General features: G+C 44.3%; 3 protein-coding genes across 3 annotated transcripts; all 3 read left to right on the forward strand.

Annotated features, from left to right (window-relative positions):
- Positions 1-7,436: 7,436 nt before the first annotated feature.
- Positions 7,437-9,879, forward strand: HRG_02003 (calcium-activated chloride channel domain-containing protein; the record flags this gene model as incomplete). The annotated part of the gene is made up of 7 exons (XM_044860474.1): positions 7,437-7,584; positions 7,647-7,800; positions 7,868-8,162; positions 8,212-8,453; positions 8,517-8,640; positions 8,701-9,467; positions 9,519-9,879. The coding sequence occupies 7 exons, from the start codon at positions 7,437-7,439 to the stop codon at positions 9,877-9,879; spliced, it is 2,091 nt and encodes a 696-aa protein (XP_044724107.1).
- A 7,548-nt stretch (positions 9,880-17,427) lies between these two features.
- Positions 17,428-17,832, forward strand: HRG_02004 (centromere DNA-binding protein complex CBF3 subunit; the record flags this gene model as incomplete). The annotated part of the gene is made up of 1 exon (XM_044860475.1): positions 17,428-17,832. The coding sequence occupies one exon, from the start codon at positions 17,428-17,430 to the stop codon at positions 17,830-17,832; it is 405 nt and encodes a 134-aa protein (XP_044724108.1).
- A 4,485-nt stretch (positions 17,833-22,317) lies between these two features.
- Positions 22,318-24,332, forward strand: HRG_02005 (uncharacterized protein; the record flags this gene model as incomplete). Its single annotated transcript, XM_044860476.1, has 2 exons — positions 22,318-23,206; positions 24,025-24,332. 2 exons carry the CDS (start codon positions 22,318-22,320, stop codon positions 24,330-24,332), a joined length of 1,197 nt encoding a protein of 398 aa, XP_044724109.1.
- Between the last annotated feature and the right edge of the window lie 1,689 nt (positions 24,333-26,021).

Raw genomic sequence — 26,021 nt, forward strand, 5'->3', positions numbered from 1 at the left:
GAAGGAGGTGCCCTGGAGCCGGCAGTCAGTGCGTGAGACTATGCGTAAAGTATTCGAGGTGAAAAAGAGCAATATCCAATCAACTGGAGATGGCAGTGACGAGAATCAGCTTTAGCTTTGACATGTGGACTTCCCCAAATCGGTACGCTTTCCTCGGCCTCCATGAGACGGCCGGCACCGGCATCGCGCTATCATTGTCCTGGTTGAGGATCATGATGGCCTCATCCTCCGTCGGCAAATCCTCCTTCCACACATGCTCGGACATGAAGGTGCGCATCATCGACCGCTGCTGGGTTTAAATCGACAAGCTGGCCTCCATGTTGAGGTTCCACCAGCTCCCGCTCAGCGGCGTCACCACGGTAATGCCTAATTCCCACGGGATTCGCTCACCCTCTGGGTAGCACATTGAGTTGAGGCGGTCCAGATCCGTGCGGCCCTGCACGCCCCGTGGGTAGGGATACCTTTTTGACATCATAAACCCCAACTTACTAACTGACGTAAAAAACCCCAAAAGACTGGTAATTTACTGTCGATAGACTGTTATTCTGGTACTCATGAGGTAGGGGCAGCACAAGAAAGGATAAGATGCATGATGTGGGAATTGTAGTAATCCATTGTACCATTACCTCAGCAGCGCTCAGGCCATTTCAAGAGGAGTCTAACCGTTTTTGGAAAAAGTCACGTTACCTGGAGTACTCCGCTATTTACCTCAGCGAGCTCAGACCAAATAGCGGAGGACACATAGCTAGCTCCGTGCCCTTTGCCCCCTCTTCCCCCTTTCTAGAACAGACATCAACGATTACACATACCATTGCGATTTGCACGCAGGCCAGTGTAGAGACCTACCGACACATGATCTAGCTAGAAAGAAGCGGCCACAGGGCCCTATTTATGCCGTACTCAGAGGGACCCTCAAGTGACTTACATAGGCACCAAACTGGCACCATACGTGAGGTCTTTATGGGTTCCCGGTACATGGCCTCATAATGATCCTTCAGGTGGCCCTCCCTTGATCCTTCAGGTGACCTACTAACAGCGGTGCCTATACTAGCCGACAGTATCTATTCGTATAAATACCCCCTCAATGTCGCACAGATAGATAGAAAACATGCATCATCGTTTGGACTCAATTGTGCCTGCCCTTTTCCTTCCGCCCGCGCTCTCAGCTTGCTGAGAGATACAGTATCTTAAGGTCGAAAGACGTTCCTTCCGGAGGTCCGGAGCGAACAGGGCATCGCCGCATCGTGTGCAGAAAAGGCCAGCAGAATGCCCCAAGTTACCTTTCCCCGGTGCTTTCCCGGGTAATACGACGTGGAAGCGCGTGCATGGAATTGCTGCCCGTCGTCTCGGCAGGTGGTCAATCGGTGTGAGGGAACGATCATGTGACTTTCATACTTTATGAAAGGTCCCGCTTTTATTCATGTAAATAGCGAAAGTCAGAGTCTTCCTTAGGAACCTCTTTCTCTCTTGTAGACAATCACTTTACCCAAGTCGCACTCGACCTTGTTCGTGCACTTGTACCGTCACAATCGGCCGCTGGGGAGGATGCCGGAAATGGTGTTGTCTGCGACGACGGAACGAAAAACAAGTCGCGACAGTTTTCTGATGAGAGTGGCGAATCGGCTGCTCACGGAGCGGGCTCTGTCGCAAGTCGAGGTCGTCGCCCATCTCCTAGGGTACCCAAGCGAGTTCACGAGTGGCAGCGCCTGGGCGTGTGTACCTGAGCGTGTCGGTGCTGTGCTGGCACGTCTCTAGATTGTGGTTATAACTTCGGTAGGAGAGCGGCACCGCGGTCGCAGACCTATCCGTGTACGAGTCGGTCGCCGTGGAAGAAGCAGGCGAGAGGATCAGCTTCGCCGAGGCGTACCACCATCGCGGACACGTCCTACGAGGCTTGTGCCTATACGACTATGTTTCGATCGTTGGGCTCTAACGCGTTGGCAAGGAAGGGTGCTCCGGTGCCTGGGAGAGGTGCCGTTTGAGAGCGGCTGGGTGGCGGGGGAAGAGGGGTCGCGACGCGCGGGGGCTTACTATGCCGTCGCAGAGCAGCCGTGCAGCATCTTGCCTATTTGTGCCGTGGGAGGCCTTTCTCGGCAAGGGCGAGGCAATATCAGTGACATATGGAGGCGGGCGCGGGAGCAGTGTCCGCTGAGAAGTTACCTCCTGTTCCCTTACTATGATGGCCGTCGCTGTTGGCCCCGTCTTGCGTTGGAGGAAAAACATCAAGGGTCGAAATAGAAATTCGCAGCAGAAACTCCGACGTGTTCACTCGGCAGCTATCGGTGTCAATTAATCAACAACCAACGGCAGCAGCTAACGTTGAAGACCCTTGAAAGACGAATGATAACGCAATTAGCAGCGTGCTCACGGCCTATTAGGCGCTCTTTTCAGTCAACCCACTTCCTGGAATGGGGGCAGGAGTTTAGCGCTTCTCGAAAGATGACGAGGTGTGCCTCGCTATGGGTCCGTTAGCCCTTCGTTAAACCGATAAGATTTCGGGTAGGGCGATAGCTTCGCCCACTAAAATGGCTATAGATGTAACACTGCACAACTTCCATGTTATGTGGCTCGTTGGCCGTCCTATGAAGATCTCACGATGCCTCTTCTAAAGCGTTTAGCCGACACCGACACAAAAGCAGAAGTAGGAGAAACCCCCGAGAATCGGAGAATATCAAGTTATCGGCTTCTTCTCGAGCATGTTGCCAAATCGGGTTGTCTGCTAATCAGCATCGGGTTTCCTTGACTGGTGGGCAGGCCCGGGAAGGAAACGAAGTCTTTGACCGACGGGCATGGGAATAGGGAGCACGCACTGTCGTTGGTATAAGGGAATATGCCTGAATCTAATGCGCATTTGCAGCAGGATTCATAGTAACTTATCTAGGGCCGGACACCCTCTTTCCACAAGCAGTCCTCGATGCGATGAATTCGAGCCAGTCTCGGACGAAGGAGAAGGAACTTTACAGCACACTGCTGACAAATTGTGTACAAATTGAACCCGATGGGACGATGTGGCTGTGCGTCAGATCCGGCGCTGCCCTCGATCTCGTTCCAGCATTGAACCCTCACCTTACTCACAAATGTAATATCCATCAGCTATCGTCACTCCAACACCTCCGGGAAGCTCTATTTCCCCGTCACCAGTAGTATCCCATAGTGCAGTTTTGTTAGGGAGCCAAAAATGTACACCTTCGCAGAGATACCAAGATAGGTGCCTGCTCTCATCTGCTGGATGAATAACCTTCCACTGCTTATCTTGACCTGCAAAACGTTTCTTGTTGGTGAGGGCGGAGCAGGCGTCTTTCTGTAGACTTAGATTAGCACCAATAAACCAGCATGTCGTGTAAGCCATTACCAATTGTTGTCCTGTTACAGTAGCCATTTGAAGAATAACGTGGTTCAGACTGCTCAGTCGTATTTCGGAACTGCACAGATACCGTCTCGAATGACCTGGAACTCATCGGCGAATATGTTAGCAAGTGGAGTATCGACGCGGTTAGCAGAGCCTGCCTCAGTTGTTTCTCATGTCCCAACGCCCGCAAAATCGGCGCAGGTTCCGCTCCGCATGGAATATGTGGCTCGTCAAGACTGGTTCGTAAATCCACGCTTGATAAAGTATGCTGGATGCAGTTTCCGCGCATTAATGCAGGGTGGGGTGAAGAAAGGCGGCTAATGTCGCCAGGCCAGAGAACCAAGTCATAACGAGAAAGATGGCTGGACAGGAGTTGGATGCTCGGTGGCAGTGTGATCCTGAAGTTTCCAGCGGGGGAAGTGGGGTTGATGAACATGTGATTTTGTTGAGCAATCCGATCGGCGCGATGCGTTAGGCATCGCTTCCTCGGGCTGAAACTGAGCGTTGGGGCTTGTGGTGTGGCTTGGATTAGAGGAAGCTAAGGTACGTACCGATGACGACACAATATTGTCGCGTTACCTCAGCTAGCTCAGGCCATTGGCCAATATGATGATATCTCCGGTTATACTCGTCCAAATGTGACGAAGGACGCGGGTGGCAAGACTAGCTGCGCATAGCGACAGTGGCACAGGCCATAATGAATCCTTTCGGACGGCGTCAATGGTGGCTGAGGCCGATGCAAGCATTAGCCAGTGGATGCCCTGGCGTGTTTGCCTGAGGCATGTACATCACTGACCGGATGAATTTCGGCCCGATGTCCAGCTACGCCACGCGCTCTTCCGCCAAGCTCCCTTCGCGCTTTTCACACATTCCTACTTCGGGCCCCCAATCCTCATTCTTGCAGCATCCCCGTGATATCTTACCTTACTGGTGATGTCTGCTGAGCCTGTCGACTGTACCTCAGTGCAGCATCGTTGCGTTTTCTACGTGTTACCGGATTAAATGGCTACTCTATCGGAACACGATCGCGACATAATCGCGCGTCACCCCCTGCCCTGGGCAGCTCTCTGTGCCCCCTGAGGAAGTCACTTAAGGATGCAGAGCAGTCCTATGTGTCAATCTCTGGTCCTCATGGTGATGCCACTGATGACTCCGAAGAAGGCTGCAAGAAGGCGATATGGCGACTATTGACTGCTTTGATGGGGCAAGAGACAGCCCTTAATCTCCATTCGCCTTTCAACAATCGAAACGTAGCATCCGAACTCGCGACTATTTTAGGCCATCTTCGTTAAGGCCACCACGACTACGGTCACTTCTTTCCACTAGTTAAGCTCGTCACTTAAAAGGCGTCCGACGCCAAGATCTGGAACGCCGTGCTTGATCTTGTCGCCACTCTCACCCGAGTAACGCCTCCTGCAAGCGTTCTTGCGACATTCGACAGCACGCCCATTACCCATTCCTCCGCTTCGCAGCAAGGTACCGAACAGACACGAGAGTTGGTGGAAAGAAAGGTCTTTAAGGAGATTAGATTCTGCATATACCGCGACGCGGAAGGATTCTTTAAGAAATACTTTAAGGGGAAAAACTAGACGCGCCGTGTCTTAGGCGTCTATAAGGCGACGAAGAATCGGCACGTCGATAGTGCGTAGACCGATCTTTATAACCCGCCTATCTAGGCCGAAGTTCTAGACTAGTGGTTCCGATTCTAGGACGGCTTCCTCTTAGAGGAACGACGCCGCTACTATTCGACCACGAACCCGAAGGATCTTATCGGTGCCGAAGCTCAGCGATAGATCGATCTCTTTATTAAGCGAAAGAATAGGCAGCCGCTAGATGCCGCGCACGACTAGAGGGATGTCGAAGTGATTGGTGAGCTTAAGGCGTCTAATAATAATAAAGAAAGCGACGCTTCTCTAGATCGGACGATACGTGCGAGATGTTTTCTCCTACTAGCCGACACGTCGATACGTTTACGCGTTTACAATCTATGGGCGCGAGATAGAGGTTTAGGTATTCGACCGCTCGGGATATTATAGTCCTAGCGTATTCGATATCTATAAGAAGCCTAAACGGTTTATATAGGTAATTGCCGGTTACGTAATAATAGATAACGAAGAACTAGGGTTAGATATATTTATAGAGATAGATAGCAATAGTCGCTTAATATACGTTGACTATAACGGGACTTTAGGCAGGAAGAGGCTGCGGTTAGAGTCGTAGCCTTTCACCCGTTAACGGGCAGTCGTTTGCCGTAGGACGTCTTGCTATCTCACGAAGCCTCCGGGCTCCGAGGATTGCAGTTATATCGTTAAGTTCTCGTAGACGTCCGATAGGCGAAAGCCAGAGGCAGACCTTCTTAAATTAGCCTATTAGAGAGGAGTCGAGGGCATTACTAAGTTAATCGGCCATCGTCGCATAACTAGCATTAATAAGATGCGATTAGGTCTTAATATTTACGAAGCCTTACTCCTTCTAAGGCCTTCTACGCACTACGTCGACTTTTTCGCAGTCATTCTCCCGGTCTCAGCCTCCCAGTGCCCTTTCTCGGTCATTTAGCGAGCTTTATAGCTTAAGCGTCGCTAATAGGCCGTTAAGAAAGCGTAAGTTAGTTGATATCGGTTAGAACCCGTTTAAGCGATTAAGATCTAATAGTCAAAGGTCGAGCCAAAGATAAAACGAGGTTACGTACGATGTGGAAGGAGCCTAAGGAACGAGTCTTCTCGCTCCCAACAACGGACCGTATGATAATCGAGTCTTTCGATGTCTAGTGATCTCCCCAGCTAGCCGGGCGATCCACAAGTACGAAACGAAATCGGAGCTTCTAGGGGCGCTTCGCGATGCCATCAAGGCACACAGGTCCCTACACTTGGATTTGCATTGGCGGTTCTGGAGTCCCCAGCGCTGTGCATTGGACTGGACTGGATTCGACCTCGAAATCCAGTCCAGTCCAGTCCAACAAGATCACTGCCCACTACTCTTCTCTATTTTCAAGTCTATTACTAACAGGAATCAGTAGAGAGAGGTTTACAACGAAATTTGGCGCGTAGGCCGAAAATTCGACATTTACGACAGAATACTATATCTGTGCAACTCACCCAAGGAACAAGGGACAGGTTGTCCAAGATGGTGCAATCTCGATTCGAAGCCGGGTCTCAATCTGAGAGGCATGCTACGCGTCACTCCGGTGAGACAAATGGGGGGCTGTACAATACTGTCTTGACCCACGGACCAGCGTCAACAAATTCCTAGGCATTGCTCCGCCCCCTTGTGGTGTCGTTGTAGTCTACGGTTTAAGAGCATCTCACTTCCTCCGATCAGAAGTTACCGCTCCAATCAGTCCCTCCAATACTGCTTCCAATGTCATTCCCTCATTGTCTGTCGGGCAAGTTGAACAATGTCGTCCGGCAATTTTCTCAAGGTCGGGCGAACTCCAGACAGGATGCGGCAGCTTGAACAGCATCAGCTTCAAGAGGAGCTAGGGCGAGTCGCTGCCGCTCAAGTGGAGTACAAGCGGCGAGTGGCCAGTGGCGGAAGCCCACCACACGTTCCGAAACCCAAGGTAGGGATTGCCCTATGGTCGGCCGGCATTCAGAGCCAGGTCCAGAGTATGATGGACGAAGTGCAGCGCACGTCCAACGTCCCGAGAGCTGCAGAAGGACACAGAAAATACACGAATGCAGCAACAACAGCCAGCAGACCAGACATGGACAAGCCGCGACCTGCGATACCGCGTAAATCGACATACGTGTCTAAGTTCAAGGTAAGGTCCGGAGCGGAAGCCGGACAAACAGGGGGTCTGGTGGAAAAGGACAGTGGGGCATCAACGACACAGTCGGTGATTTCGACGAGGCCAACTCGCAGCAAGCCAGCAGCGCCGAAGAAGCCAATCCATCTCAAAAGCCTGCCAATCGGGCCACATCCGCCCTCGTTGGCCAAGAGAAGCCAGCCATCTTCGTCCGAGCGACAGATTGCGGCAGGCCTTTCGGATCTGCCCGTGCCAGAACATCTGGCTCAAGAGAAGGACGACTATGTCACGAATTTTATGAGGCGGTTTCGCAGCCTTAACTCCATGGCTCTTGAGGCAGTAATGACCCTGAAAACTAGGAATCAAACATTGTGGAAAGTCCTCTCTGCCGCGGCGCAGAGAGAACTTGTTCCCCCGCAGCTCGCTTCTGCGTTGCAGAATCTGACGTATAACGACAAGTATGTGATAAATTACGGATTTCATGACGTCGGTAAGCTACCACGATGCATTTTCGAAGCCACTTAGAAACCCAGCTAACTCGAAGTGACTTAGACTACGACACGGCAATTCAGGATTTTGTCGCCCTCTTGGAAGATCTCGAGGCAGTTGGGCTCCACACCGAGGTGAGAGCTGGACATGACGAGTCCCTCTTGGTCTTCGTCAGAGCCCCACGAGAGATTCTCAGTAATGCTGTGTATAAATCAAGGTGAGTACAATGCCCGGTACTCGTTTTATTGTCAACCTTTTCACTGACAAAAATATGCCTTCATTAGAGTGAGAGACTGGCTCTACGGCGTCACTGCTGTACATCCAGACAGCGGAAGCCATTCCACTGTTGATGCTAGATATGAGGCGGAAGACCTTCTGTCTATGTATCATTTGTTGAGCTGGCCCAGAGAAATGGGCGGCGCTGGCATCACACCAGGATATGGACTTTTCAGAAACGTGACGTCGTACTTTCCACTTCATAATCCTCGGGCCAGCGGATCATTGCTTAGACGTCTCGGCAAGAAACCAGTCCTTAGAGACGAGGACTTTGACTTGATTCGGGACTTGTTCGGCTCAAAGGTTAGTAGTCTAGCCATACACTGACTGAATGCTCTGACCATAAATATAGGCAGCGTTTTACTTCGCATTTAACCAAACATATATTCTCTTCCTCTTCTTCCCGGCTTTTTCGGGCTTGTTAGCATGGGCATTTCTGCCGCTGTATTCTTGGTTTTATACGATTCTAACTGGGTTATGGTGTATAGTTTTCATTGAATACTGGAAGCTAAAGGAGACCGATCTGAGCATTCGATGGGACGTCAAAGGGGTCGGTAGTCTCAAGACCGATCGGCCTCCCTTTATCTTCGAGAAGTCCGTCATGGACAATGCAGGGCGACTGAGGCACTACTATCCTGAGTGGAAACAAATCGTTAGACGGCTGGTGCAAATCCCTTTTATGTTACTTGCTACATTAGTTTTGGGGGCTTTGATTGCTATGGCACTTGCTATTGAGGTTCTTATCTCCGAGGTATACGATGGACAGTATAAATCGTATCTGGTATGTTCTGAACTGACAATCAGTTCCTACGTTATAGATATAAGGCTTACAGCTTAGCAGGAATACCTCCCACCTACGCTTCTGGCTATAATAATGCCATGTGTCAGCCAGTTCCTCGAGCGCACTGCTACAGCCCTCACTGGATTCGAAAATCATAGAACCGCGGATTCCCACGAGCAGTCGCTGGCGCAGAAAGTGTTCATGCTAAACTTCACCACTCTATATCTCCCTATTTTCCTCACTGCCTTTGTCTACTTTCCATTTGGAAGCCTCTTTGTCCCACGACTGAAAAGCTTCTTGCATTACATACAAGGAGATACTGCCCGATTTGTTAAAAACCCCTTCCACAGCGACAAAAACCGATTACAGCGCGAAGTCATTACGCTTACTATTACTGGCCAAATCACACACTTTGGCGAAAAGTTCATTATCCCTTTTGTCAAACAATATATCCGCTCCTGGTATCGCAACTATCGTGTCTCGCAGTCCGCCGCCGTTCCCATAGAGCGCGTCGTCCAGGACCCCCCCGAGGAGCAGGCTTTTTTGTCTGCCGCCCGCTGTCAGGCTTCTCTCCCTCCGTACGACGTGCAGGCCGACATCTCACAGATAGTTCTCCAATTTGGATACCTCGCCCTCTTTAGTCCCGTCTGGCCGCTGGTGCCGATTGGGCTCCTAATTAATAACTGGATCGAGTTACGCTCTGACTTTCTCAAGATATGCATCGAGCATCAGCGACCTGCGCCATTACGGACAGATGGTATCGGCCCTTGGGCGCAGAATCTGTGGTTCCTGACTTGGCTTGGGAGTATCTCTACTGCGGCGATTGCGTATTTATTCGGGCCTGATGCACCGGGGGGTTGGACTTCGAACGGAAGTAGCTGGTGGAAACTACTAATCACGATCATCATTAGCGAGCACATCTCCTTGGCCATGAGGGCCGTGGTGCAGTCTGCTATGCAGAGAATTGGGCCGAAACAGGTCTGTAAAGAGAGCGATGCAGACTTCGTGAAGAGGAAGAAGTATTTGGCCAAGCTGGAGGCTAATAAGAGCGAGATTCTTGGACTCGGGCGAAAGAAAACGGAGCGCATTAGGTCTATTTTGATGACAGACGGGAACACGTTCTGGACGAGGCAGGTGGATGATGGCAAGAGTAAATCGGTGGGCGTTCAGATTATACAAACCCTGAGAAAGATCGACAAAGGGTGCGAAAAGGGCGGTAATGGCAAAGTTGACTCATAGCTAGAGCGTCTTCGTTCTTGCTGAAACCACAGTGCGTAACCAGCCAATTCAACTTGACTAGCACTTCCACGCAGCTGGTCTGACATCCGTTTCAGTAGGAATTAATCGGATGGGAGACGGAGGAGGTCGTTCTAAAGCGGATTGCAGTCGGCTAGGTTGAATTTGTCACTACCAGAGGGCGCAAGCCATATAATGCACACGCTTCTTCGGCCCCTAACCTTTCCCCTGGCTCTCACCCCTTTCCCATGTCTCTGAGATCTCTCCCTCGCTTGGTCAGGACTTTTGAGGTCTTCCTCCCTAGTGGCCATGAGCGGAAACAGTCCATAGCTGTGCTCCAGTTCCTCAGTTTTTCTAAGGGCCGGGGCAAGATTCTGATGAAGGAATGGACGGCGCGGTCCCCCGAATCCCCAAAGAAGTGTTGAGACGTGGCCTGGCTTACCTTTTTACCATTCTCATCAAGGCGTCCCCCGGTAGAGATGTGAAGCAGTCGATGCTTGTCGTCCGTCTTTAGTTGCTTCTTTAACTTACTCTCATCAAGTCCTTGTCAACAGTCCGACGCAGCCAAAAGACTGGTACCATGCCCCACCCCCCTTTGGGTAACACCCCCCTTTGGGTAGCGCATTTGAAAAGATCCCCACTAAAAGTCTAATATTTGAACTATATGCAATATAATCAGAACTTAGAATAATAAATACAAAAATTATATCATTTTATAAAGAAATAAACGCTCCTATTAATTCCGGCGCTTTTTTACTACTCTCCCGGACCTAGTGGTGACAGGAAGTGACTTAGGTGCTCCCTTAACCACGATCACTAACGCTATCTCCACTTCTAAGACCTTAGTATCAGAATTCCCTATAACGAGTATTTCTTAGCTTCTAATTTAGGGAATAGCTTCCTTAGCTGCTAAAGCTTTACTAAGAGTTATAAACCGCCTATTCGGGTTCGGAATTACTTTCCTCTTCTTGCCTCTCTGCAACCGAGCTACTTCTTCCTCTAGCTTCGCAATTCTAGTACTATATTCGGCAAGCGTCTATTCTTAAGCTTTAAAGCCTTTAGCTATAACGGCAAAACGCCGCCGAGTGCTAGGAGTCTTATTCTTGCTAATGTCTCGAATATAGCGGCTAGTTCTTAGCGTATTATTAGAACCTAGAAATAGCGTAGACTTTAGAGATATCTTTATTATATCTACGTAAATTTCTGTATGCCGCAATGCCTTATATCGTAAGATTAGCTAATTCCTAGTAACCCTCTAGCTAGACAATATATTCTTTACGGTTATTCTGACCTCGCGTACTTTAGTATATACCTATATAAAATTAACCTTATTAACGGGCGCAGAATTAATTAGGTAGGTTAAATTCTAAAGTTATTTCCGATATACCGCTTTAATAGAATTAAATATACCGTTATCTAATAGCTAGAGGCTATAAGAGTAGTAGGCAGGAAGGTAATAGCAATAAACGTTATTTAAAAAGCATATAGCTATCTATATATCCTAGTTCCGGTTAATAGTAATTCCTAGGTAGATAAATATAAAAACGCACCGTTATATAGCTTCTATATCTATCTAATATAATTAGTCTAGTATCTAACTTATCGGCTAGCCGCGTTTAAGGTAAATAGACCCTCTTAAGCTACTTAATAGCGATATAGTTATTTATCTACCCGTTAGGCGAAGTTATATAATACTAGTTAGCTATTTTACCGAATTCCTTTAAGAACTACTATTTCTAAAGTTCTTTGCCCTTAAAAATAATGCTAGGAGTAAGGGCGCGGCCGTTTATAGTAATAGCTTTAATAAACGAGGTCTAGTTACGGGACTATAGTCCTTTTAAAAGGGCCTTCTGTTTTAGGTCCGCACTCCTAACTATAAGGCTATCTAAACCTAGAAAACGGAGTTTAATTAGTTATAATAATAAAAGGTAAGTTAAAAACTTACTAAAGCTAGATATAATACCGCCTTCGTTAATATTTATAGTATTCTCCGGCTTAATCTATCTATACTCCTTTTCCTTAATATCGAAGTACTAGTAAACCGCTTAAGGCGTAAAAGCGTTAAATCTATTAGCTTCCTAACGTCTTCTATACTTAATCTTAATCCCTAGGTAGCGATAGATAAATTTAGCGACCTAATTACGGCCTACTATCTACTCGTTGTTTAGTTGCCTTATAAGAGCTTTAATATAAGCGCGGATCTAGCTATAAGAGGGAGCATAGCCGAGAGACTCTTAATAAAGGATCTAGGATACTAAAAGAGCCTCCTAAGTCTTACTTAAGAGATTATAAGGCTAGATTTAATTAGCTAAGGCTACTTAGCCTTTAAGTCTATTAGAAATAGACTACTAAGGTATATCGTACTTTTAGGCAGCGCGATACTATAATAAGCTATTTTTTATAATATTTAATATAGTATTTACTATTTTATCCTCTATATAGACACGTCGAGGCTACTTTAAGGTTATTTTAGCCCGGTAGTAGAGGAATTATAAGAAGAATTATCGTTAGGAGATAGAGGGAGATTAAGGGGCTAGATTATAATTTCGCGTGCAAGGTACGTATAGGCTATAGACCCCTATATAAACATTTAACTATTAAAAAGTAGAATTTAGTTAATCCTCTATCTACTCTAAGTAACGGCTTATAAATATCTTTAAAGCTAGCTAGAATCGGTGTAAGTAAAATTGATGGTTTTTAGTAAGGGTTTTCTTAATTGCGCTACCTAAAGGGGGGTGTTACCCAAAGGGGGGTGGGGCATAGTAGCTGTTCGTTGTCTCTCCGCATCTGGCACCATTACGGCCGTACAGCACGTGGCCATTTCACAGAGGCGGCCATCGATCAATCATTTGCTCATACGCTGTGATGCTGCTCTAATTTCCGTCGGACGTAAAGGGGCAAGGGCGGGTCGAACCGAGGCGTATGGGATTACGAGCAAGCAACCTTCTACGGGCGACTGTAAGGTTGACGATATTGGCATGACGTACCTTTCCTCCGGCTTTCTCGGAAACGGGCCATCGCTTTATACCTTTGGGAACGAAAGGTCTTCATCCCGTGGGGCATACCGGCCACCAGTGGATTGTTGCACAATATTATTGATATGTCCCCGTTCGTGACAAAACCGCAGCCAAGTTGACCATTTTACCCAATATGCTCATCTGCTATAACGCGTTTACCGTCTTTGTTACTCGATATCGGAGCAAGCGGACCAAACTTCTTTAGCAAGCTGAACCTCTTGCCCTATTTATCGATTATGTACCGCCACCATCCCACAGCTCCCCGCCAGCAAAACTGCCCAAATCGGTGGTGCAAAAAGCTCATCTAATGAAAAAAAATTAACTTTGCGAGTGATTAATAGGATATCCACGGTCGGCCTAACGGCCGACCGACCAACCGAAATGCCGCTGCTTACAAAACAAGTCGAGCGAGCGGGCGGCTAATATATAGGCGCCCGGGCGCCTAAATAAAATTGCGCGCCCGGGCGCGCTACTAAGAACCATAGATATTATTAGCCTATAAAATAGCAAACTTATAGGTATATTCCTAGGTCTATAGTCTATATTAGAGAGCTATAAAGTATAAATTATCTATAGTTTAACTATAATATACTATTCTACTAAGCCGGCGGTCGAATATAAGGCTTTTTGCTCTCTATTATCCCTTTTAACGCTCTTTTATATATCTTTTACGCCTCTTCTCTTATTTACTAGTAGATTATCTCCTATCTCTTTAACTACTTAGGTTTTAATATATTTATCCTCCGCTATACTTTAATCTAAATATACTATTATCTCTTCTTTTATTTATTCTCTTAATCCTATTAAGCTAATATAGCGCTTAGATATCTATTTATAGTTTAAATACTACTTATAACTTTACTTATTATACTTAAGTAAGAGCCCTATCGCCCTATAATACTATTAATTAATTATAATATTACTAGTAAGCTATACTATATACTACGCGCTCCTTATAGTAATATATCTTTTATATATAGCTTATAGCGAGTTATACCTTAGCGGTAAATCGAAAGGGGGCTCTTATAAACGGTATAGCTCTCTTTTAATAGAGCTTAATATAGTTTTAACTAGACTATCTAAGATAATAGGAGAGTAGAGAGTTATAAGGGACTCTTATATAGTAAGTAAGACTAAGGGCGGTATAGATAGGGTTAGTTTAGTAGCGGGAGAGCGCCGAATAGCTTCTATAAGAAGATCTAGTATAGCCCTAAGTAATAATACTCCTTAAACCGCTAGAATACTTAGGGGAGGATTAGTAAAAGCTAGAACGGTAACTAATACTATATCTAGCTATAAGACTAGCTTTACTAGTACTGCCTTTATAAGTAACTCTTAGAACCTTAGAAGGTATACTCTTAAGGACCTTATATAACTAACTTAATAATATCTACTATATATATAAGGAGCTTTCTTACTAAACTAAATAATTTTAAATCTATAGGGTTCTCGTTTAATACTTATTCTAGACTAGCTAGTTATTTAAGAACCTTACTTTAGGACTTAATATAGTTTAAGTATAGGTTATAGCTAATCTATACCCTATCTTAGGTTATAGTAGGGATAAAAATACTTAAGTAAAAGGCACTACTTTATATCCTTAAGTTTCTTTAAGGTATAAGAGTATAATAGTCTATATAAGAAAGTAAAAGATTAACTATAAGGAGATTTTAAAGGCGCCGAAAGTAACTACCGTTACTCTTATACTTTATATAGGGCTTAGTATAATACCTAACTATATATAGCCTTAAATATTCCTTTAGAGATATTTAAAGGTATCTATATCTACTAAGATACTTATATATAATTTAGCTCCTTTAGTTAGTTAGTAATTATATACTATATAGCCTACTAAGAGTTAAAGAGGTCGAATATAAATATCTTAATATATAATTTAATTAATAAGTAAATTCCTTTAGCCTTAAGGAGTAAATATTAGCCTTAAATTATAGTATAAGCTTTAGCGAACTACCTTAAGGTAGCTATATTACTAAAATATAAGTACCTATCTACTTATACTTTTATAATTCTCTCCTTATATAGCTCTAGCTAATATAGCTTAATATACCTAACCGCTTAAGGGTAGCTTTTAGTATACTTAACCTTAAATTTAGCTAACTACTCTTTATATACCGCTTTAGTTAGCGAATCTATAATTAAGTGCTAAAATCGGTAGAATTTATTTTATATATCTTTTACTTAACCGCTTAGTTAGCTACTCTTTTATATAAAGTTAGGTTAATAGTACTATAGAGCTACCTTATTAATATACTAAAGGTAAAGTAGTACTTTAAAGGTAGGAAACTAAGTTATAGCTATATTTATTATAGCGAGGTATTAGTTAGTTAAGAATATAGAAAGAAGCTTATATTAGTAAAGTAATTTAAGGTAATAAAGTATCTATAAATAGTCTACTTTTAATTTACTAAAGAGAAATATAAATATAATATAGAATAAACGCTAATAAAAATTAACTTTAACTATATTAAGGAGCGGCTTAGCGTACTTATTCGTCCTATAGGTATAGTCTAGTAATAAGACGTCTAGGTTATATTAAAGGTAGGTAATAGAGTCTAGATAGGCGAAAAAGATAGCTATAAGCTAATAGTCTAAATCTAGTTAAACTTAATATTAGAAACCCTCTTAATATAATTAATTAATAAGCGCTTATATACTACTTTAGCCTTTATATAGATCTCTCTTAGTTACTATAATTTAGTTATAGATATCCTACTAAATTATAAGGGTATTAGAATTATTATAAAGGTAAGTTCTAATATCTTAAAAAGTAGTACTAATAGTTATTAGATTTAATATAATTATAGTATCTCTTTTATTAAGCTAATAATACGCTAAGTAAATAGATATATCTAAACTTAGTAAATAATTATATTAAATATAGTCCTTATTTAGTTAATAGCTAAAGACCTAAGTACTTCTATTTAATAACTATTTAACTAATAATAAGAACTTATATCTAGCTTTTTAGCTATAAGTATAGCGTTTTTATTCGATAAATATACTAAGCGGTAGCTTATTTTAATTATATATAAATATAATTTTAACCTAACTATTAAAGGTTTTTATAGATTTTCCTATTATAAATATATATCCTTATAGTTTTACCTAAGAATTAATAGCACTAAGTAGAGATTCGCGTAATTTATATATACCCTTTAAAGGGAGGGTATTATCGCTAAATATCGTTAGTCCTATTAAATTTATTCTCTTAGACTTAATATATTATATCGCGGTTTAGGGTATAGTTATAGAGCGCGTAAATAGAAGTCGATATATATATTTATAGGCCAATAATAGTCTGCGGTTCTTAGTAGCGCGCCTAGGCGCGTAATTTTATTTAGGCGCCCGGGCGCCCATGTATTGGCCGCCCTGACTCAAGTCCCTATGTCTAACCTGCCTCTTTCACCGGAGTTTTATACGTGTGCGGACTAGACCGTCAGTCTGTTCCCTCTAACAGTGGGCATAAAAGTAAATAGAGGGACTTTTCGTAGTAGATTCTTAGATGATCTGATAGTCCGTTTGATTTATGTGTTTTTTGCTCTGCCCCCGGTTGCCCTTTTCCCGTCTAAACAGCCCCTTTTATATCCCTCTAAGCTTCTCCTAAATTAATATCCCGTTTTTAGGTATAGTATACATTCTATTAGAAAGAGGGCACTTCTTGCCACTTACTAAAGGCCACGTAAGTCATCTACGTCAGCAACATCAGCTCTATCTCCCCGATCAAATAGCTCTTCTAGCTATTAGATAGATAGTTCAGTCTCTCGAGGTCCCCGAGCCAGTAATAGTTATGCCGGACTCCTCAAAAGGTCCCCGTTCGAATAGGAGATCCTCCGGACCCCTCAGTGGTCTAGGAAGAAGAAAGAACAGTCTGCAGACTTCCCTTCTTACCTGGTTTCAAGCTGTATTACCTAGAGAGACCTAGAGACCTCAACTCGTTCGGACCTTCTTCTCGACAACTTTAGGTAATCTCGACTCTGTCGATGGCGGCTGATATTCGGTCATTACCTCCTCACCCGCGGCGGCGACCGTCGGGCCGCAGAGATCTCGGACCTCTTCACGTTCGAGTTTGCCGGTGAGGGTTCGACCCGGTGCATGCCGCTTATCTTTACGACACGGGCCGGCAAGCAGAACCAGCACGGGCGCCTCGAGACTGCCGGCGCGTATCGGAATAGGAACCCGCTTATCTGCATCTTGGGTGGCCTCTCGTTTTACCTCCTGTATCGTTGGGATCTCGGTAGTGAGCCGTTTCCCGATTTTAGCCGGCGGTCTTCGTGGTACGGGTAACGGCGCCGGCCGGACGGCGGCCTTCTCGTACAACTCACAGCGCGACTAGGTTATTAAACCCTTTTCCTTCGCCGGGATCACGTCGCAGAAGAAGACGCACGTCGGCCGTAGCTCGGGAGCGAGGACGGCGGAACTGAAGGGGATAAGTGAGGACCAGATCCGTCGGGCCGGTCGTTGGAATCAGGAGCAGATGGTCGGCTGTTACCTGAACTCGTTACCTCGTAAGTTCATGCGCACGATGGCCGGCCACCCGCCGCAGATCGGATACTTCGAGATACGCCGAGCCGGGGTGGCGCCGCCGGAGGTCCTCCTTTCGATGATCTGGCCCGGGCTAGACCGTTGGCGAGGCCGTTTCGGCCCGGGAATCGAGCAGGAGAACGACCTGGCGGCGATGGGCTCGACGAACCTTCCTTTCTATCTGCGGGAGGTTGTCTTAAAGAAATACCCCGGCAGCCCCGTTTGGAACCACCCAGTCTTTCGGCACCCGGCCTACGCGCCATTCGCGCAGCAGCTATCGGACTTCATCCTCGAAGAGGAGCGGCAGAACCAGCTGGCCGTCCTGATCCAAGTGATGCCGGTCCTCGCAGACTACCTTGAATCTATCGACGCGCGGCATGAAGCCAGGACAGTCTAGCTTAAAGCAGATCTGACGGATCAGCTCCGAGCCACCGAAGAACGTCTTACGGTAGCACAGTCGTCACTCTTTTCGAACGGCTTCAATTTCCAAGTTAAGGCGGCGATGGCCACCACGGCCACCGCGGCCGCGGCCGTGGTCGACGTCGTTGGACAGGGAGGGCGAGGAGAGGGAAGCCGATTCGTTTCGGCCCAGTCGAGCATCGTCGACAGCCGAGACACGAGCCCGACAGCGACGGACATGATCATGGTCAAGCCAGAGCCGCCGCCACGGCATCACATGTGCCGAGCAGTGAACACTGAAAACAGTCGAGGCGCTCTGGAGCGAGTGGACGGTTGGCCTCCGGGGCGCCCGCCATTGCCGACCTCGACAGCAGATGGGGAAGCCGGTGGCGCGCCGGCCGGCAACCCGAATTGCAATGGTATTCGTTACGACTCGAGGTCATTAAGGAGATTCGCAAGGTGGCGAAGGCCCACAGGTGTAGCGAAGATGCCGCGATGCACATTGTCAACTTACAACAGCAATAAACCGGCCGCTCGCTCGGCGGCCAATACATGGGCGCCCGGGCGCCTAAATAAAATTGCGCGCCCGGGCGCGCCACTAAGAACCGCAGACTATTATTGGCCCATAAACACACGTATCGACCTCTATTTACGCGCTCTATAACTATACCCTAAACCGCGATATAATACGTTAAGTCTAAGAGAATAAATTTAACGGGACCGACGATATTTAGCGATAATACCCTCTCTCTAAAGGGTATATATAAATTATATAAATCTCTACTTAGCGCTATTAATTCTTAGGCGAAACTATAAAGATATATATTTACGATAGGAAAATCTATAAAGACCTTTAATAGTTAGGTTAAAATTATATTTATATATAATTAAAATAAGCTACTACTTAGTATATTTATTAAATAAAAACGCTATACTTATAGCTAGAGAGCTAGATATAAGTTCTTATTACTAGCTAAATAGTTATTAAATAAAAGTACTTAGGTCCTTAGCTATTAACTAAATAAAGACTATACTTAGTATAATTATCTATTAAGTTTAGATATATCTATTTACTTAGCGTATTACTAGCTTAATAAGAGAGATATTATAATTATATTAAATCTAATAATTACTAATACTACTCTTTAAGATATTAGAACTTACTTTTATAATAATCCTAATACCCTTATAACTTAGTAGGACGTCTATAACTAAATTATAGTAACTAAGAGAGATCTATATAAAGGCTAAAGTAGTATATAAGCGCTTATTAATTAATTATATAAAGAGGGTTTCTAGTATTAAGTTTAACTAGATTTAAACTATTAGCTTATAGCTATCTTTTTTACTTATTTAGACTCTATTACCTACCTTTAATATAACCTAGATATCTTATTACTAGACTATACCTATAAGATAAATAAGCACGCTAAGCTGCTCCTCGATATAGTTAGAGTTAATTCTTATTAGCGTTCGTTCTATATTATATTTATATTTCTTTCTAGTAAATTAAAAGTAAACTATTTATAGATACTTTATTACCTTAAATTACTCTACTAGTATAAGCTTCTTTCTATAGTCTTAACTAACTAATACCTTATTATAATAAATATAACTATAACTTAGTTTCCTACCTTTAAAGTATTACTTTACCTTTAGTATATTAATAAGGTAGCTCTATAGTACTATTAACTTAACTTTATATAAAAGAGTAGCTAACTAAGCGGTTAAGTAAAAGATATATAGAATAAATTCTACCGATTTTAGCACTTAATTATAGATTCGCTAACTAAAGCGGTATATAAAGAGCGGTTAGCTAAATTTAAGGTTAAGTATACTAAAAGCTACCCTTAAGCGGTTAAGTATATTAAGCTATACTAGCTAGAGCTATATAAAGAGAGAATTATAAAAGTATAGGTAGATAGGCACTTATATTTTAGTAATATAGCTACCTTAAGGTAGTTCGCTAAAGCTTATACTATAATTTAAGGCTAATATTTACTCCTTAAGGCTAAAGGAATTTACTTATTAATTAAATTATATATTAAGATATTTATATTCGACCTTTTTAACTCTTAGTAGGCTATATAGTATATAATTACTAACTAACTAAAGGAGCTAAATTATATATAAGTATCTTAGTAGATATAGATACCTTTAAATATTTCGAGAGGAATATTTAAGGCTATATATAGTTAGGTATTATACTAAGCCTTATATAAAGTATAAGAGTAATAGTAGTTACTTTTAGCGCCTTTAAAATCTCCTTATAGTTAATCTTTTACTTCCTTATATAGACTACTATACTCTTATACCTTAAAGAAACTTAAGGATATAAAGTAGTGCCTTTTACTTAAGTATTTTTATCCTTACTAGAACCTAAGATAGGGTATAGATCGGTAATAACCTATACTTAAACTACGTTAAGTCTTAAAGTAAGGTTCTTAGATAACTAGCTAGTTTAAAACGAGTATTAAATAAGAACCCTATAGATTTAAAATTATCTAGTTTAGTAAGAAAGCTCCTTATATATATAGTAGATATTATTAAGTTAGTTATATAAGGTCCTTAAGAGTATACTTTCTAAGGTTCTAAGAGTTACTTATAAAGGCAGTACTAGTAAAGCTAGTCCTATAGCTAGATATAGTATTAGTTACCGTTCTAGCTTTTACTAATCCTCCCCTAAGTATTCTAGCGGTTTAAGGAGTATTATTACTTAGGGCTATACTAGATCCTCTTATAAAAGCTATTTAGCGCTCTCCCGCTACTAAACTAACCCTATCTATACCGCCCTTAGTCTTACCTACTATATAAGAGTCCCTTATAACTCTTTACTCTCCTATTATCTTAGATAGTCTAATTAGAACTATACTAAGCTCTATTAAAGGAGAGCTATACTATTTATAGGAGCCCCCTCTCGATTTACTACTAAGGTATAACTCGCTATAAGCTATATATAAAAGATACGTTACTATAAGGAGCGCGTAGTATATAGTATAGCCTACTAGTAATATTACGACTAATTAATAGTATTATAGGGTAATAGGGCTCTTACTTAGGTATAATAAGTAGAGTTATAAGTAGTATTTAAACTATAAATAGATATCTAAGCGCTATATTAGCTTAATAGGATTAAAAGAATAGATAAAAGAAGAGATAATAGTATATTTAGATTAAAGTATAGCGGAGGATAAACATATTAAAACCTAAGTAGTTAAAGAGATAGGAGATAATCTACTAGTAAATAAGAGAAGAGGCGTAAAAGATATATAAAAGAGCGTTAAAAGGGATAGTAGAGAGCAAAAAGCCTTATATTCGACCGCCGGCTTAGTAGAATAGTATATTATAGTTAAACCGTAGATAATTTATACTTTATAGCTCTCTAATATAAACTATAGACCTAGGAATATGCCTATAAGTTTACTGTTTTATGGGCCAATAATATCTACGGTTCTTAGTAGCGCGCCCGGGCGCGCAATTTTATTTAGGCGCCCGGGCGCCTATGTATTGGCCGCCCTTGAGTCAGGTATTGTCGGCTAGTATAGGCACCGCTGTTAGTAGGTCACCTAAAGGATTAAGGGAAGGCCACCTGAAGGATCATTATGAGGCCATGTATCGGGGACCCATAAAGACCTCACGTATGGGGTCAGTTTGGTGCCTATGTAAGTCACCTGAGGGCCCCTCTGACTACGGCATAAATAGGGCCCTGTGGCCGATTCTTTCTAGCTAGATCATGCATCTTTATCCTTTCTTGTGCTGCCCCTGCCTCATGAGTACTAGAATAACAGTCTATTAACAGGTATCGATATAGTAGAGGAACATTGCCCTAATCGGGATACATAGGAATTGGCCCTGAGTCAGGCCCTCCACGGGTCCCAGATTGGTATCTATTCGTATAAATACCCCCTCAATGTCGCACAGATAGATAGAAAACATGCATCATCGTTAGGACTCAATTGTGCCTGCCCCTATCCTTCCGCCCGCGCTCTCAGCTTGCTGAGACCCACTTTTGATCTCTCCTTCGCGAGAAAAGTGGGTCCCTTCTCGCATGAATCACTAAACGGGCTGTCCTACGATGCTGACCCGCCTCCATTCCTGGCTTCGCCTCATGTGACCCCGCCCATGATAAAGTTCGGACCGATTATCGCCGCATGCGCACGTGCTAAGGTCCGGGGTGTCATGGACCAGTACCCAGAGTGCACGACTCGATGGCGACGACGTAATAAGTTTTTAGATCTAGGCTGGGCCGTCACTCTTGCCGTACAGCCACCTGGCCGAGTCATGGGCATTGTTGAAAGAGTCATCTGAATGCCCTTTCTTATAAATATTATATCACGGCCTCAGTGCCTCATCTCCCTCGCAGCTTGTTGCCGATGTCTTCAGTAAGTCCCGCAGTTGTATATTTTCTGATTCAACCGGCTACGGTTCAAAAACGCCAAATATAACTCATATTAACAGTCACAACTGCACAACTGGAAAAGTCATGAAGCCCCCGAAGGTACTAGCATTGTTTACAGGCTTTGCCATTGCGGTGCCTCTGGAAATCCGCAGCACCACTGAAATAGACCCGGGGACCATAGGCTGGACTATTCCTGGGATCATTAGCAACTCCGCTGTCCCGCAAGGCGAGGTTGACTCGCCGACACCTAAAAACTCTCTCCAGCGCCGCGTCGGACCAGATCCCAAATTTCCAGTTATCACAGCCTCAGAAGCTGCATCCAGGACTGGGGAAGGTTTCAGCAAGACTGGGTGGTTCTTCCGTGGCGATCCTCGAACTCCTGAAGTGATATTCAGTCAAGGTTTCCAGCCTCAAGGAAATAACATGGATCTTGGGGAACATCTCAATTTTCGTCCTGGCTCAGGGTTTGTAGCAGTTTCACGGTCTAGTCAACAAGCCGCGGCATATGCATTTGGCCGCACGGGGCAGCAGACGACGACGGGTTATATTTACGTCATTGCACCGAATAACGTCCCTGATGGACACTTTATCCCCGATTTTCGACAAGACACTGCGGTTATGCGTAACAAGGAGTTCGCTGTAGCTGGTCCCATCCCCCCTGAATCTATATCCGCTGTCTGGGAGATCGGCAAGAACTCGGGCGCTAAGGCTTCATGGAGGTCGAATTCGAATGCGGTTGTCCCTTGGAAAAATAACAAGCCGTGCTCCATAATGAAAAGAGATCTCTGCGGCGTTGAAGATGAACCGAAGAAGGCGAACGACGAGGAACGGGGAAAGAAAAAAGGAGAGGCCAAAGAGACCAAAGAGGCCAAAGAGGCAAACAAGAACCAAGTCGACAACAAGAACCAGGAGCCCGCAGCAGAGCCGAACAAGCCTGCAGCAAAGCCGAACAAGTTCAGAGCCAGATTAGGAGGTGGTGCTGCTGTTGTTGGTGCTCTTCCAGAAGGTCTTGAAAATATTGGTCTTAAACGCGGTCTTCTTCGGCGTCTTCTTCCTGAATCTTGGAAAAAATGGTTTATTGATCATGGTATTCTTAAACCTGATGGACCTGAAAATTCAGGTGTAAGTTCCTACCCGTGACTGACGAGGAGTCGGATTGCTGGCGGCAAGCTGATACGGCTGACAACTCTTAGGCACTTATAGAATGTGGTTCTACACTTGCAAAGATATTTGGTGTGAGTTCCTACCCGTGCTTGACGAGGAGTCTGATTGCCGGCGGCGTGCTGATGCGGCTGACAACTCCAGGAACCTACTGAATGCACCAACTCTACTACGGGAGGCTAAACAAGCTGAAGGGGAGACTAATCCTTTTACTCTCTTCGGGTTAGATCAGCTCAGAAAATAGGGCATCAGGGTTGGATTTCGGGTTAGGGTTGGCATTGGCGCTCGTGATTGAGAGGCTGCGGCGCACGCGTTCCGTGCTGCCAACCAATGCTGTAGATGGCAAATCATGAAATCCCTACACTATATGTGAATCAAAGGCAATCCTTGCAGTGCGGCGGCTGAGAATAAAACGAACTGCTTCGACTCGTTACCGGCAGCGCATTCTCAAGCGCAGTGACCGTCGCCGCGTCACATCCCTGTTGTGATGGTACAAAACACGAACGAGGTCGAGTGCGACTTGGACGAAGTGATTGTCCACAAGGAGAGAAAGTGGAGAGTAAGAGTTTCGTAATCGTGCCCGCCCCCACTTTATTGGGATTCGCTTTGGCTCACCCACTATGTTCGTAGACGCGCAAAGACTTCTGGACGGCGTGTGGTTCGATGTTGCGGGAGAGTCCGCCTACACCAATGTTTTTAAACGCTGCGTAGGACCGATTCAGTGCTTCAACTGTCAAGAGATGGGACACAAGGCGTTTTCATGCAAGAAGCCGCAAAGATGTGGCAGATGCGCGAAAGCAGAACATCACCACAGAGAATGCAAGGAGACAGTGCTAAAGTGCGTGCCCTGCGGTAGACCACACGAATCGTATAGCCGGAACTGTCGGGCGCGGAACCCTGGGGATGAGACGCAGGCAGCGTCTGGCCCTTCGGGCTAAGCAGCGGAAGTGAGAATCCACTTAGGACCGATTATGGCACTAACCTTTAACAATACTAATACATAGGTATTCGACTTCGGATTTCGATAGACCGCGCTTTAGCTGCTGAAGGTAGGACGCTGAATACTTAGAGAAATTGGCCTTTAAGCAGGCCTATCACGGAGCGAGTAGCGGCGAGGTTGGTGTAGCGTATGCTGACCCGTGGGGCTTAAGGTGTTACGCATTAATATATTGAAATGTCCGTAGCTTTTACGTCTAGGCCCTATAGGAGAAATCCTCCGGGTGAAATACACATACATACATGTCCATGATGTGGAAACCGTTGACGACCCCTATCACGCTAAATCGGATTTCCTAATGGCAATGACTATGCGGGCCGAACCACTTTGCTACGGGGGCCGCGTTACGGGGGCCGTGTGGCTGGTGACTTCCAAACCTGGCGTCAGACCCACCCAACCGACACCGCCATCCTGCCAGCCGTACCGGTCTTACACTTCGGCCACTTATTATGACTAGAAGATTCGTATAATGTCGCGAAGCAGTTTTATAATCTAGGTATCTAGGCTATATGAAGGATGGAGGTCGTGACGGAAAAAGGTATCTAGGAAGCAGGTAATTAGATAGAAGATAGATGTCCGAGATATTGCGGAGGAAGAGCCGAGAGAAATTAGAGCACATTAATATATAAATAAAGAATCTTTTTTTATACTAGAGCACGGCGAACAATACGTTAAAACACACTATTCTTTGGCTATACTATCTTCGCTATAACGGGCAAGCCGCTTTAACGGCGGCTGCGCCACCTAGCTTCTAGAACCTTTTATTAGCTCGAAGCTATAAAATGCTATTATGCTCTTATATAGTAGATTCTCTTTCTTTCTTTCTTTCTTTCTTCTCTATCTTAATAGTAAATAGTATAGGGACTAGTTAGTTATATTAACTTACTAGAGGCCTTTTATATACTATTAAGATCACTAAAGACATTAAAGACACTAAAGACACCGAAGACACCGAAGATACTAAAGACACTAAACTAAGTCCTATCGAACTATTAGCGTTTAGCGAAGTCGCGATAGCCGAAGATAATAATAATATATAGCCGGACGTCCTTAGCGCCCTAGTTACCGAGATACGGAGTCTAAGAGAAGAGAGTTCCCGAAGAAACACCTAGTTTAAAGAACGTTTTATTGCCCTAGAACTCTAACAACACTAGCAAGCCCGTTCGTCTAAACTCCTAGAGCCAACGCTATCTATTACCCCGGCTATCCCTATTAAGGATACCCGTATAGTCGCCACTTATAACCCTTACCTAACTAAGCGCCTTAAATTACGAGATATACCGAAATTCGGCGGCGATAAGGCTTAGTAGCGAAGCTAGAAACTAGAAACCGAAGGAAAGCTATAAGTTAATAAAGAAGCCCTTGGAGATATAGAAGGCTACTTTATATATATCTTTATAAGCTTAGAAGGCAAGGCTAAAGATAACGTAACTATATTTATAGAGATATAAACTAAGAAGAAAACGTTTAATATTGCTAAACTACTTAACCGCCTTAAATTACTATATAGGGAGAGGGATCGTAAGTAGAGAGCTATACGCAACCTATATTCGATTAAGTAAGGAGAGAATAAACCGTTTACGTCCTTTTACCCCCGCTTTAAGAGGGAGATCGCTAATACTAACGCCGA

The sequence above is a fragment of the Hirsutella rhossiliensis genome, assembly GCF_020360975.1.
Source record: "Hirsutella rhossiliensis strain HR02 chromosome Unknown scaffold00002, whole genome shotgun sequence".
Taxonomy (NCBI): Eukaryota; Fungi; Ascomycota; class Sordariomycetes; order Hypocreales; family Ophiocordycipitaceae; genus Hirsutella; species Hirsutella rhossiliensis.